This window comes from Piliocolobus tephrosceles, chromosome 21, assembly GCF_002776525.5.
Source record: "Piliocolobus tephrosceles isolate RC106 chromosome 21, ASM277652v3, whole genome shotgun sequence".
In the NCBI taxonomy this organism is placed as follows: domain Eukaryota; kingdom Metazoa; phylum Chordata; class Mammalia; order Primates; family Cercopithecidae; genus Piliocolobus; species Piliocolobus tephrosceles.
In genome coordinates, this window is record NC_045454.1 from 36,537,369 (window position 1) to 36,551,169 (window position 13,801).

Below are 13,801 nucleotides of genomic sequence, written 5' to 3' on the forward strand. Positions count from 1 at the left end.
GGTCGGGCTTGGTGGTTCACGCCTGTAAACCCAGCACTTAGGGAGGCTGAGGTGGGCGGATCATTTGAGGTCAGGAGTTCAAGACCAGCATGGCAACATGCTGAAACACCGCCTTTACTAAAAATACAAAAATTAGCCGGGCATGGTGGTGGGTGCCTGTTATCCCAGCTACTCGGGAGGCTGAGGCAGGAGAATCGCTTGAACCAGGGAGGTGGAGGTTGCAGTGTGAGCCGAGATCATGCCACTGCATTCCAGTCTGGGCAAGAGTGAGACTTTGTCTCAACCAAAAACAAAAAACAAAATCCCAGGCATAAATGAGACAAGCCATGAGGGTTCATTCACAATGATTTATTGGCTGCCCCTCCACGCCGAGCTGAGGTGGACAAGCAAGAGGATGAAACCTCCCCAGGACCCACCTAACTCTCAGGCATCACAGGAACAAGGCACTTTTCCAACAGCCTGGCAACATCTGGGACTCCAACGAGGTCTGGGCCCAAACCTCACCTGAGACTGGCCATGCCTGTCCCATGCACCCACCCGTCTTAGACATCCTGGTGACCTAGACTGAGACGAGGGTGGCCAGAAAGGACCCTGCAGCTATAATATCATCCACCTCGTTCACACTGAAGCAGGTTCCTGCCCTGCCCAGCAGCAGCACAAGGCTGAGCACAGAGCAGGGAAGCATCCGCATGTTTGTTCAATGGCTGAATGAGTGACAATGGACTCCAGCCTGAGGGAGACCTGACACTTCCAAGTCCCAACTGTGCACACTCACAGCCCCTCGATAGAGCTGGATCGTGGAATCCCATCCAGCTGGCTCCATTTCCTTGGTTTAGGGGGAGCCTGAGACGAACAGATCACAAGCCTTTCACACCATCTGATCTCTCAAGCCTGCCCTAGACATGTCTACTGAGGGCTTCCTTTGTGCCAGGGAACTTGTGCGTTTCTCTGATCCACACACACGAATGATCTAAAATGCAAAGCCATTTGCAATCATAATTTCCAACTGTCCTGTTCTCCCCTCCTGACTGCACGAGGCTTAGGAGCATGTGAGCCTTTTTCAACCGCAGCTTCACATCAGCCCTTCTGTACAGAGAGGGGGCCAAGGGTCGCCACTATACACATGGGCAGCGCCAAGCTCAGAGGAGGAAGGCAACTTGTCCAGGGACACCCAGCAAGAGTTGGGACTTTCTGGGTACGGGAAAAGGTCTAGCCACTGAGAAGCGTGGGTAAGAGACTTTGAAACAGCAGCACCTGGCTCATAGGTACTTACAAAATGTCCATCAAATGAATGATCACAACATGGCTTGAAGTTCTTCAGGAGTCAATATGCAATTTTTTTTTTTTTTTTTTGAGACAGGGTCTTGCTCTATTGCCCAGGCTGGAGTGCAGTGGGAAGATCTTGGCTCACTGCAACCTCCACCTCCTGGATTCATGTGTTTTTCCTGCCTCAGCCTCCCGAGTAGCTAGGAGTACAGGTGTGCACCATGGCGCCTGGCTAATTTTTGTATTTTTAGTAGAGACAGGGTTTCACCATGTTGGCCAGGCTGGTCTTGAACTTCTGACCTCAGGTGACTCGCCCACCTCGGCCTACCAAAGTGCTAGGATTATAGGCATGAGCCACTGTGCCCAGTCAAGATGCAATTTTAAAGAAGGGAAAATAGAACTAAGCATATAAGTGCCAACCAGTGATATTCTTGGCTGGGGCTGCTGCCAGGATTCCGTGAACCCCTCCAAAACCTGTGACTCTATGGGGTCCTGGCAGAAAGAAAGAGGGAACCCCAATTTCTACAAAAGTTCTTCATCCTCATCCCCAGATCTCAACCCTCACATCAGCCCTGGAGGGTGAGCCAATGACCCTGATGTGCAGATGGGGAAGTCAAGGCCAGGAAAGGATAGATCTGAGCGCAGGAAGCCTGCCAGCTCAGAGGGTCCTGGGTCCGGGTCCTCTCTCCGGTGCCCCTTGGGCCACCCCCTAATCCGCCTTCTTGGTCTTCTTCTTCCTGGAGCCCTCGCTCAACTCCTCCTTGGACTTGGCAGGCATGGCCGAATGCTGAGCTCCTGGCCCACCACCGCCGTGGGACCCACCGTGGTTGTCATGGTGATGGTCACCCCCGCAGGCCGAACCAAACAGCACGGGGCAGATGTAGCCCTCCAGGGCATCAAAGGGGGAGGTGTGTGAGTGGGTGGCCGTCAGAAACACCTGAGGTGGGGTGGCCAGGGGGACAGCAAGAGAGACAGAGGGAGACCAAGGTGGAAAGCAAAGCAGGGGATGGCAGGGTAGGGAGAAGAGGGCAGAGAGCGTCATCAAAGTCAAGGTTGGAGGTAGCCCCGACCCAACCCTCTGGCTGCATGCACCCCCAGGACGATGGGTGACCATCCCAGGTTTCCCAGGATGCTAGACTTCAAGTGTTGACCCCTGGAAAGTTTCAAGCACACTGGGACTGCTGATCACCCATCCCCCCAGAATTCCCCATGACACCTGGGCTCAGAGAAAAGCTGTGCTAAGTGCAGGTCTGAAGGTCTGTGTCCTCCCAAATTCATATGTTGAAACCTATCACCAAGGTGATGATATTAAGAGGTGAGGTCTTTGGAGGGGTGATTGGATCATGAGGGTGGAGGTTTCAGGAATGATATTAGTGCACTTATAAAGAGGTCCAGGAGAGCTAACCAGTACCTTCTACCATGTGAGGACACAGTGAGATGTTGCCTGTCTGCAACCAGGAAAGAGGGTCCTCACCAGAACCCGACCAGGCTAGTACCATGATCTTGGACTTCCCAGCCTCCACAACTATAAGAAATACATTTCTTCCTTTTCCTTTTTTTGGAGACAGGGTCTCACTCTGTTGCCCAAACTGGAGTGCAATGGCATGATCTCAGGTCACTGCAGCCTCTGCCTCTTGGGTTCAAGCAGTTCTCATGCCTCAGTCATCCAAGTAGCTGGGATTACAGGCATGCGCCACCATGCCTGGTTAATTTTTGCATTTGTGTTTTGTTTGTCTATATGTTTGTTTTTGAGACAGAGTCTCACTCTGTTGCCCAGGCCGGAGTGTGGTGGTACGATCTTGGCTCACTGCAAAGTCCACCTCCCGGGTTCAAGCAATTCTCCTGCCTCAGCCTCCCAAGTAGCTGGGATTACAGGCATGCGCCACCATGCCTGGCTAATTTTTGTGTTTTTAGGAGAGATGGGGTTTTGCCATGTTGCCCAGGCTGGTCTTGAACTCCTGGCCTCAAGTGATCTGCCTGCTTTGGCCTCCCGAAGTGCTAGGATTGCAGATGTGAGCCCCCATGCCCGGCCAAAGAATAAATTTCTGTTGTTTCTAAGCCACACGGTCTATGGCATTGCATTCTGTTATACAGCAGCCTGAATGGACTAAGACATTGGGCCTGGGTTGGAGCTACAAACATAGCAGAACAGGATCCCAGGCATCTGCTTGCCTCTCCCTTCTCCCCTAATGCAGGGAGACTCATGTTTACTCCCTTTTGACAGCCTTGCAGTCCTCGCCCAGGGAAGACACAGTCCCAAGCTGAGGTCTTCATGCAGAGGGAGAGAGTCCAGCCCCTGAAGACCCCTCCTGGGTGGGGTGATGTCAGCTCAAGGCACAACTGTCAGACTAGAACTATTCCTGGTCCAGATGAGTTCCCGGCTCCCTGATGCTGCCATTTCAGCTTCTTGTCCGTCTGGTCTCTGTACCCAAGGGACTGGGCCCACCTTGACCTTGGTTCAAGCTGGGCCCTTTGCACAGAAGGCCTGTTCCCCTTACCTGTGTCCTGGCTGCTGGACACTGTCTTTTTAAAGACTCTTCCCAGCAACCTACTGGCAAGCACCTCCCCTCCCTGGGCTGCCCTGTCCCGGCCACGTAAGGCTGGGAGTGTCCAATTTCCCCACTTCCAGCCTGGAGGTGACAGGGTGGCATTGGTCAAGGCAAGAACGCTGCAGGAAGAGAAAGGCTTACCTTACAGGACACCATGAACATGGTGAAGATGAAGATGAGACTGGCTTTGGACACTGGGAGCCAGCGGGTCTGCTGGAGAGTGAAGAGGATGGCTCCATACAGGCTGGCCTTGGTAGGGCTGGAGGGAGCAGCTGTCATTACCGGGAGGTGCCTGCATGGCTCAAGTCTTTGTAACTCTGGCCCAGACAACCCCCTGCCCTGGCACCAGCTCCCATCCCAGCTTCTCTTTTCTTTTCCTTTTGAGATGGAGTCTCACTCTGTTGTCTAGGCTGGAGTGCAGTGGTGCAATCTCGGCTCACTGCAACTTCCACCTCCTAGTTTCAAATGTTTCTCCCACCTCAGCCTCCCAAGGAGCTGGGATTACAGGCATATGCCACCATGCCTGGCTAATTTTTGTATTTTCAGTATTTTGTATTTTTAGTAGAAACGGGGTTTCACCATGTTGGCCAGGCTGGTCTCGAACTCCTGGCCTCAAGTCATCTGCTCGGCCTCCCAAAGTGCTGGGATTATAGGTGTGAGCCATTGCACCCAGCCACAGCTTCTCCTGACTGTTAAGTTGGGAGGGTGAGGTGGTGTCATCCTATGCATGATGGGTTAACCTGGTCCAAGGAAAGGTCTGGCCTTTGTCCAGCTCCTGGAATATGCCCTCTAAGCCCTTGGAGTGTCCTGCCTTGATAAGACTGTCTTTGTTTGCCTGAGGGTCTTGGGCCACACCAGGTAGTAATAGTATAATTTATGGTGGGGGTCTTGGGCCATGCAGCATCTGCTGGACCTCTAGAGGGACTGAAGACTGAGGTCAGCCACACAGGTGGTTAGCTAGGTCTGAGCCACAATAAAAACCCTGGATACTCAGGCTCAGAAGAGCTTCCCTGGTTGGCAGTACGCCATGCATGTTGTCACACATTGCTGCTGGGAGAATGAAGCCCTGTCCACATGATTCCACTGGGAGAGGAAAACTGGATGTTTGCACCTTTTCTCTCCTGTACTCTGCCTCATGCACATTTTGCCCCTGCTGATTTCTTGTTTGTGTATGAGTCAGAGTCTCACTCTGTCACCCAGGCTGGAATGCAGTGCTATGATCTCAGCTCCCTGCAACCTCCACCTCCTGGGTTCAAGTGATTCTCCTGCCTCAGCCTCCCAAATACCTGGGATTACAGGTGCCCGCCACCACGCCAACTGATTTTTGTATTTTTACTAGAGATGGGGTTTCTCCATGTTGGCCAGTCTGGTTTTGAACTCCTGACCTCAAGTGATCCACCTGCCTCAGCCTCCCAAAGTGCTGAGATTACAAGTGTGAGCTACTGCACCCAGCCAACCCCTGCTGATTTTATTTATTTATTTATTTATTTATTTATAGAGACAGGGTCTCGCTCTGTCACCCAGGCTAGAGTGCAATGGTCTGATCATGGCTCACTGTAACTTCAAACTCTTTAGGCTCAAGTGATTCTCCCACCTCAGTCCCCCAAGTAGCTAGGACTAGAGTTACATGCCATTGTGCCTGCTTAATTTTTAAGTTTTTTTTTTTTTTTTAAGAGATGGAGTCTTGCTATGTTGCATAGGCTGGTCTTGAACTCCTGGCCTTGAACAATCCTCCTATTTCGGCCTCCCACAGTGCTAGGATTACAGGTGTGAGCTGCCTCTGCTGATTTTATTCTATATCTTGTCACTGTAATAAATCATAACCCTGAATTTAGTGGCTTTGCTAAGTTCTCTGAGTCCTTCTAGCAAATCATGGAACATCAGGATGATCTTGGAGATTTCCCATCAGCTCATTCCCCCAGAAAATGTGATTACAACATGCAGAGTTTTCCTTAACTTTTATTTTTTTCCTGGCAAAATAGGTTTAAGATATTTTTATTTGTTGCAAAAGAGACAGACCTGTGACCTCTATTCCTGATGTCTGTCTCTCGTTGCTTTTTTTTTTTTTTTTTTTTTTTAATTGAGACAAGTTCTTGCTCTGTTGCCCAGGCTGGAGTGCACGTGGGTGATCACAGCTCACTCCAGCCTCAACCTTCTGAGATGAAGCAATCTTCCTGCCTCAGCGTCCTAAGTAGCTGGGACTACAGGCACGCACCACCACACCTGGCTAATTTTTTCTTTTCTTTTTTTTTTTAGAGATGGGTTGTTGTAATGTTGCCCAGGCTGGTCTTGAATTCCTGGCTTCAAGAAATCCTCCTACCTCAGCTTCCTGAGTAGCTGGGATTATAGGGGTGAGCCACCATGCCCAGTTTCACTGCATGTATTTAATAATTCTTTGTTTCTTTCTTTCTTTTTTTTTCTTTTTTTTTTTTTTTTGAGATGGAGTCTTGCTCTGTTGCCCAGGCTGCAGTACAGTGGCATGATCTCGGATAACAGCAACCTCCACCTCCCAGGTTCAAGCAATTCCCCGACTCATCCTCCCAAGTACCTGAGACTACAGATGCACATCACCACACCCAGCTAATTTTTTTTTTTTTTTTTTTGAGATGGAATTTCGCTCTTGTTGCCCAGGCTGGAGTGCAATAGTGCAATCTCGGCTCACTGCAACCTCCGCCTCCTGGGTTCAAGCCATTCTCCTGCCTCAGCCTCCCGAGTAGCTGGGATTACAGGCATGCGCCACCATACCCAGCTAATTTTGTATTTTTAGTAGTGACGGGGTTTCTCCATGTTGCTCAGGCTGGTCTCAAACCCCAACCTCAGGTGATCCCCCCACCTCAGCCTCCCAAAGTGCTGGGATTACAGGCGTGAGCCACTGTGCCCAGACTAATGATGATAATTCTACCTAGTATTTCCAAAGCACTCACCAGGACCAGGTGATTTATATGCATGATTCCTTTTTTTTTGAGACAAGGTCTTGATCTGCTACCCAAGCTGGAGTACAGCGGCATGATCCTAGCTTACTGAAGCCTCGAACTCGTGGGCTCAAGTAATCCTCCTGCCTCAGCCTCCTGAGTAGCTAGGACCACAAGTGCATCCTACCATGCCTAGCTAATTTAACCTTTTTTTCTTTAGAGAAGAGGTCTCACTATGTTGCCCAGGCTGGTCTTGAACTCCTGGGCTCAAGCAATCCTCCACCCTTGGCCTCCAAAAGTGCAGGGATTGTAGGTGTGAGCCACCACACTCAGCCCCCCAACAAGGGCTTTTAAAAATGCACTCAACTGTCTGGGGCAGGGTGGCTCATGCCTGTAATCCTAGCACTTTGGGAGGCTGAGGTGAGCAGATCACTTGAGGTCAGGAGTTCCAGACCAGCCTGACCAAGGTTGTGAAACCCCATCTCTACTCAAAATATAAAAATTAGCTGGGTATGGTGGTGCATGCCTGTAATCCCAGGTACTCGGGAGGCCGAGGCATAAGAATCTCTTGAACCTGGGAGGTGGAGATTGCAGTGAGCCGAGATCACACCAGTATACTCAAGCCAGGGCGACAGAGAAAGACTCTGTCTCAAAAAAAAGAAAAAAGCATTAAGCTAAATGCAACATGGGATCCTGCATTGGGTCTTGGATGCTGCCGCCTGGCCTTGTCCACTTAGCTCCAGATATGCTCCCAATGCACACTCCATACCCCATGCATACCCTGTACCCTGACCCTGCACACCCAGCAGCATTGCTGCTCTTCTGTGATTTGACAGTTGGCAGAGATGCTGGCCTCTGTTGGGAGGCTCATTCTTGGCCAGTGAACTCCTGCTCACCCTTCAAAACCCCAATCAGGTATTGCCTCCTTCCTGCAGCTCTACCCTCCCCAACCTCCACACCAAGCAGAGCTATGGCTCTGCTTTGAGCTTCCCCAGTCATAGCCTCTGAAAGCTCCTGAAAGGCAGAGTCAAGGGTTGAGGCCTCTCTAAGTTATCAGCAGCATCCAACTCAGGGTCAGGCACCCAGACATACAGGAGGGATGGAAGCAGAGGTGGAGGGGGATACTTACAAAGACATGTGCAGGATCTCGTTGGTCTCTGGCTTCCAGACCCCTCGGAGCAGCTGCTCAAAGTTAGACATGAGGGCGACACCAGAACCTACAGGACAGGGTGCTTCTGAACAAGCCCGCCACCCCCAGGTCTCATTTTCCTTGTTTGAATTCCCAAGGAAGCAGTCTCTCCACTCCCGGAGTCTTCTCTAGAGGGACACTGAGCCTGGGGGTGTATGATCATCAGCTGCAGGTGGGGAAACTGAGGCTCAGAGAAGACAACAGCCTTGCTGAGGGTTACATGGCAAATTCAGAGCAAAAGTCACCTAAAGGAATCAGTTATGTCCCCGCCTGCAAGGCAGGTCTTCAACCTGGAGTTGTCTGTCCTGATGCCCCTAATCCAGGACCCCAAGCTGTGCATGAGGCTTCCAAGGCAGCCCCCACCCCTAGTCTCACTCCTCCTCAAGGCTCCAAGTTCTCAATCTTTCTCAAGCCACCCATCCTCTGGGGCAGATGCTATACCCCTGGGGAATCTGCTCAGTAGTAAAAGCTTCCTGGAGAGACAATAAGGAGACTCAAATGGAGGTAATGGTTAAATTTCTGGAAGAATCTTCCCATTTACCCTAAATGTATTGGTTAAAGAGACTTGGACATTCACTCCAGGAACTGCTGCACCAACTGTGGTGCCTGAGATGTACTACTGGACCAGGGAATCGCATCTGGGGCCATTTTGTCCCCAAGGAAGCATCAGGCAATGTTGAGAAACACTTTGAGTTGTCACAGTTGGGGAGGGAACACTACTGGTGTTTAGTGAGTCAAGGCCAGGGAGGTGGCTCATCATTGTATAATGCACAGGTTGACCCCCACAGCAAGGAATAACTGAGGACACCATGGCTCAATGGAGGGTGATTCTAGGCCTTGGCACTGTGGGTACCCATATCTGGTGGGCAGGAAGCGAGGATAAAGTACCCAGTGGTTTTTGGCACTTGCTCAGGCCTTCTTTCCCTGCTTTCCCTGTTACTCCTTGGCCTACTTCTCCAACTTTTAATGCTGAATTATCTCTTTCTCCCCGAACTTCTGTCCATTTTTGCTTTATGCATTTTGGTGCTCTGTTTCTAGGTGCATACATGTTTATAGTTGTTACACCTTCCTGGTGGATTGACCTTTTTATCATTATAAAACGTTCTTTATTTCTAATAACATTTTCATTATTACTTTATTTTTTAATTTTAATTTTTTAGAGACAGACTCTTGCTCTGTTGCCCAGTTGGACTGCAGTGGCACAATCATAGCTCACTGTAACCTTGAACTCCTAGGCTCAAGTGATCTTCCCACCTCAGCCTCCTGAGTAGCTAGAACTACAGGCATGAGCCACCATGTCTAGCTCTATTTTCTTCATACGAAATGGTCTGTAGGTTTCACTGGCAAAAGGGCCATGGTCCCCAAAAGTTAAGAGCTCCTATAGCTAGTGCTCTGGAGAAGAAGGGGTTCTCACCTACAGCAATTTTGCTCTGTAGGAGGCGTTTAGCAACGTCTGGAAACAATTTCTTTTGTCACAGCTGGGGACAAGTGTGCTACTGGCATCTCATGGGTAGAGGCCAGGGGTGCTGTTCAACATCCTGCAATGCACAGGGCAGCCCCCACCACAAAGAATGATCCAGCCCCACATGTCAGTAGTGCTGCAAGTGAGAAACCCTGCTCTGGCGACGCTAGCTTTCATCGTCATCATTACTGTCTTAGGTACCCCTGACAATAACATCTCTGGAAGAATCTTCTCACTTACCCTAAAGGTATCAGCTGATACCTTTAGGGAGGTTTGAACACCTACTCCAGTCTTTACACCCCTTTGCCTGGAGCAACGGCTTTCCCAACTGGGGTGCCTTGTAGTACCACTGGACCAAAAGTTCTCCACTGGGATGATTTTTCATTGTCATCATCCTATTTACCTTTGACCCACCCAGTTGCAATCATGACGAACCACCCGTGGTGGTAGTGGTGATGGGCATGATGGATGCCCACCGCGATCTTGCGGACTCGCACCACCTCCTTCATGGCCACGAAGATGAGTTTCACAGGCAGGAAGCAGACACACTTGTAGAAGAGGTCCAGGGGGCAGAAGAAAATCAAGTACCTTTTGGGGAGAGAACGCTGAGTGCCAGGGCATGGATAGACGGTGAAGGATGGCAGTAGGGAGCTGTGGTTGTGTCAGACCCCCCTCCCCAGCGTGCTGAGCCTAGACCAGAGCTGAGCATGGAGGGCAGCATGTTCAGGGCCACCATGAGGGCTGTTGCTGGTGCGTTCTAATTCCTCCAACCTCTCTCCTCCCGGGTGCCCAGGTTGTTCCTTCCCCTGCCTGGCCTTGCTCTTCCATGCCCAGCACGGCTTACCAGACAGCTGAGGCCAGCAGGATGCTGGAGTTGTTGCTGAAGTAATCGATCAGTGGCTCCCCAAGGAGCAGGTCAGCCAGGATGTAGCTCCCGAAGCAATGCAGCATGGCGCACAGCCAGGATGCGACGGGGTGGCGCCGGGACAGCTCGACTGCTCCTGGGAGGCACAGGAGTGTCCCCCATCATCACCAGCATGCCAAGGACAGGTTTCACTCCCATATGCTCCGGTCAGCCTATCCTAATGCAGACCGCCCACCCAACAGTGTGCAGTTCATAAGTTTCAGAGGAGGAACCAAGGTTCAGAGAGGCTGCAGGCATGCCTGAGGTTGCACAGAGAAAATAGAGAGCCGAGTGGGAGTCCTTTCCTCCACGGCCAGAGAGGTGGCAATGATGATGACACTAGCTCACATTTAGGACTTACTAAATCCTCATCAGTGCCCCAGCCAAGTGATGGCTTTATTATCATAGGAGTCTCCTAATTGTCATGAGGCCGCTGAGGCTTAGAGAGATGGGCCAGCTTGCACCTGGGAGTATTTTGAAATTGCTACGCTGGGCCAGGCGTGGTGGCTCACACCTGTAATACCAGCACTTTGGGAGTCCAAGGTGGGCAAATCACTTGAGGTCAGGAGTTCAAGACCAGCCTGGCTAACATGGTGAAACCCCGTACCTAAAAATACAAAAATTAGCCAGGAACGGTAGTGCATGCCTGTAATCCCAGTTACTCAAGAGGCTGAGACAGGAGAATCGCTTGAACCCAGGAGGTGGAGGTTGCAGTGAGCCGAGATTGCACCACTGCACTGCACTCCAGCCTGGGCAACAGAGCAAGACTCCATCTAAAACACACACACACACGAAACAAAATAAAAGAAATTGCTATTCTGACCTCAGCTGATCCCAAGATCCCTATGAGCTTATGCTGGTATTCTTTTTTTTTTTTTTTAACTTTTTTTGTTTGTTTGAGACAGAGTCTCACTCTGTCAACCAGGCTGGAGTGCAGTGGCGCAGTCTCAGCTCACTGCAACCTCCGCCTCCCAGATTCAAGTGATTCTCCTGCCTTAGACTCCCGAGTAGCTGGGATTACAGGTGCCCACCACGATGCCTGGCTAATTTTTGTATTTTCAGTAGAGAAGGGGTTTCACCATGTTGGCCAAGCTGGTCTCTAACTCTTAGAGTCAAGTGAACCTCCCACCTCAGCCTCCCAAAGTGCTGGGATTACAGGCATGAGTCACCATACCCAGACTTGTACTGGTATTCTTACCCCTGCTGTTTAAAAAAAAAAAAAACTAAACATATTTTTTATTGTAAAATATACATTAAATTTACCATTTTACTTTTTTTTTTTTTTTTTTTTTGAGACAGGGTTTCACTCCCATCACCCAGGCTGGAGTGTGTAGTGGTGCAATCATGACTCACTGCAGGCTTGACTTCCTGGGCTCAGACACACCTCCCACCTCAGCCTCGAAAGTATTTGGGACTACAGGCACACGCACCACCATGCCAGGCTAATTTTTTGTATGTTTAAAGTAGGCACGGGGTGTCGCCATGTTGCCCAGGCTGGTCTCAAACTCCTGGGCTCAAGCCACCCACCTGGTTTGGCTTCCCAAAGAGTTGGGATTATAGACATGAGACAATATTCCTGGCCCATTTTAAACATTTTTAAGTGTGTAGTTCTTTTTTTTTTTTTTTTTTTTGAGACAGAGTCTCACTCTTTCGCCCAGTTTGGAGCACAGTGGCGTGATCTCGGCTTACTGCAACCTTCTCCTCCCGGGTTCAAGTGATTCTCCTGCATCAGGCTTCCACATAGCTGGGATTACGGGCATGCGCCACCACGCCCAGCTAATTTTTGTATTTTTAGTGAAGATGGCGTTTCACCATGTTGGCCAGGATAGTCTCGATCTCTTGACCTTGTGATCTGCCCACCTCGGCCTCCCAAAGTGCTGGGATTACAGGCATGAGCCACTGCGCCTGACCAAGTGTGTGGTTCTATGGCATTATATTCACGTTGTTTTGCCATCATCACCATCAACCATCTCCAAAACTCATCTTCCCAAACTGAAACCTATTAAACACTTACTCCTGATCCCCCGTCACCTAGCCCCTGGCACCCACCATTCTACTTTCTGTCTCTGTGAAATTGATGACTTTAGGCATCTCATATAAGTGAAATCATACAGACTTTGTTGTTTTGTGTGGCTTATTGAGCATAATGTCCTCAAGCTTCATCCCCATTGTAGCATGTATTAATATTTTGTTTCCGGGCTGGGCATGGTGGCTCACACTTGTAATCCCAATACTCTGGGAGGCTGAGCCAGGTGGATCACTTGAGCCTGGGTGTTCGAGACCAACATGGGCAACATAGTGAGACCCCCCATCTCTCCAAAAAATTTTAAAAATTAGCTGGGCGTGGTGGCATGCTCCTGTAGTCCCAGCTACTTGGGAAGCTGAGGTAGGAAGATCACCCGAGCTGGTGATGTGGAGGCTGCAGTGAGTCATAAGCATGCCACTGCACTCCAGAGCAAGACCCTGTTGAGAGGGGAGGGAAGGGGAAGGGAGGGGAGGCCAGCCTGGGCAACACAGTGATACCCCATCTCTATAAAAAAATTTTTTTTAATTAGCTGGGCATGGTGGCATGCACCTGTAATCCCAGCTACTCAAGAAGTTGAGGTGGGAGGATTGCTTGAACCCAAGAGTTTGAGGCTGCAGTACGCCATGATCGCACCACCGCACTCCAGACTGGGTGATAGAGTGAGACTCTGTCTCAAAAATAATAAATAAATAAAGTCTGCAGTTGAGTTAATGATAGTGTACCACTGCCAATTTCCTGGTTTTAATAATGCACTATCGTTATGTAACATGTCACTGAAGGAAGCTGGGTAAAGGGTATTTGCAAATTCTCTGTACCATTTTTGCAACTTCTTGTGTGTCATAAGCTCTTCCAAGATAAAAAGTATTTTAGAATTCCATATTAAAAAGAAGGGGGCTTGAAAACCCATTGCTGAGTCCTTAAGTCCTATAGCTGGACTTTTTTTTTTTTTTTTTTTTTTTTTTAAGGGCTGGGCATGGTGGCTCACACCTGTAATCCCAGCACTTTGGGAGGGCGAGGCAGGTGGATCACCTGTGGTCAGGAGTTCAAGACTAGCCTGGCCAACATGGTGAACCCTCGTCTCCACTAAAAATACAAAAATTAGCCGGGCATGGTGGTGGGTGCCTTTAATCTCAGCTACTCGGGAGGCTGAGTCAAGAGAATTGCTGGAACCCAGGAAGCAGAGGTTGCAGTGAGCCGAGATCGTGCCATTGCACTCCCACCCAGGCTGACAACAGCGAGACTCCCTTTTGGAATAAAAAAAAAGTTCATGAAAATGCAACACTCGGGGTACAGTATTAATGTCTATTTATCAAATCCTTGCATCTTGTATTACTCATGTAAAGCCTTTATAATCTTTATAAATAGTTCTATCTTTATGCTAATATCTTCATAATCTTTTTTTTTTTTTGAGATGGAGTCTCGCTCTGTTGCGGCCCAGGCTGGAGCGCAGTGGCCGGATCTCAGCTCACTGCAAGCTCCGCCTCCCGGGTTTA

The 13,801-nt window shown here is 49.8% G+C and overlaps 1 protein-coding gene across 1 annotated transcript in view; it reads right to left on the bottom strand.

The window, feature by feature from the left end:
• Positions 1-327: 327 nt before the first annotated feature.
• TMEM38A (transmembrane protein 38A) overlaps positions 328-13,801 on the bottom strand; it is a 36,290-nt gene continuing 22,816 nt past the window's right edge. Inside the window, exons 2-6 of the mRNA XM_026457006.2 lie at positions 10,223-10,379; positions 9,782-9,966; positions 7,857-7,944; positions 3,957-4,074; positions 328-2,203 (exon numbers count right to left, since the gene is read on the bottom strand). Of these exons, the coding sequence (XP_026312791.1) occupies positions 1,976-2,203; positions 3,957-4,074; positions 7,857-7,944; positions 9,782-9,966; positions 10,223-10,379 (776 nt within the window). The 3' untranslated portion in view covers positions 328-1,975. The remainder of the gene's footprint in view (positions 2,204-3,956; positions 4,075-7,856; positions 7,945-9,781; positions 9,967-10,222; positions 10,380-13,801) is intronic.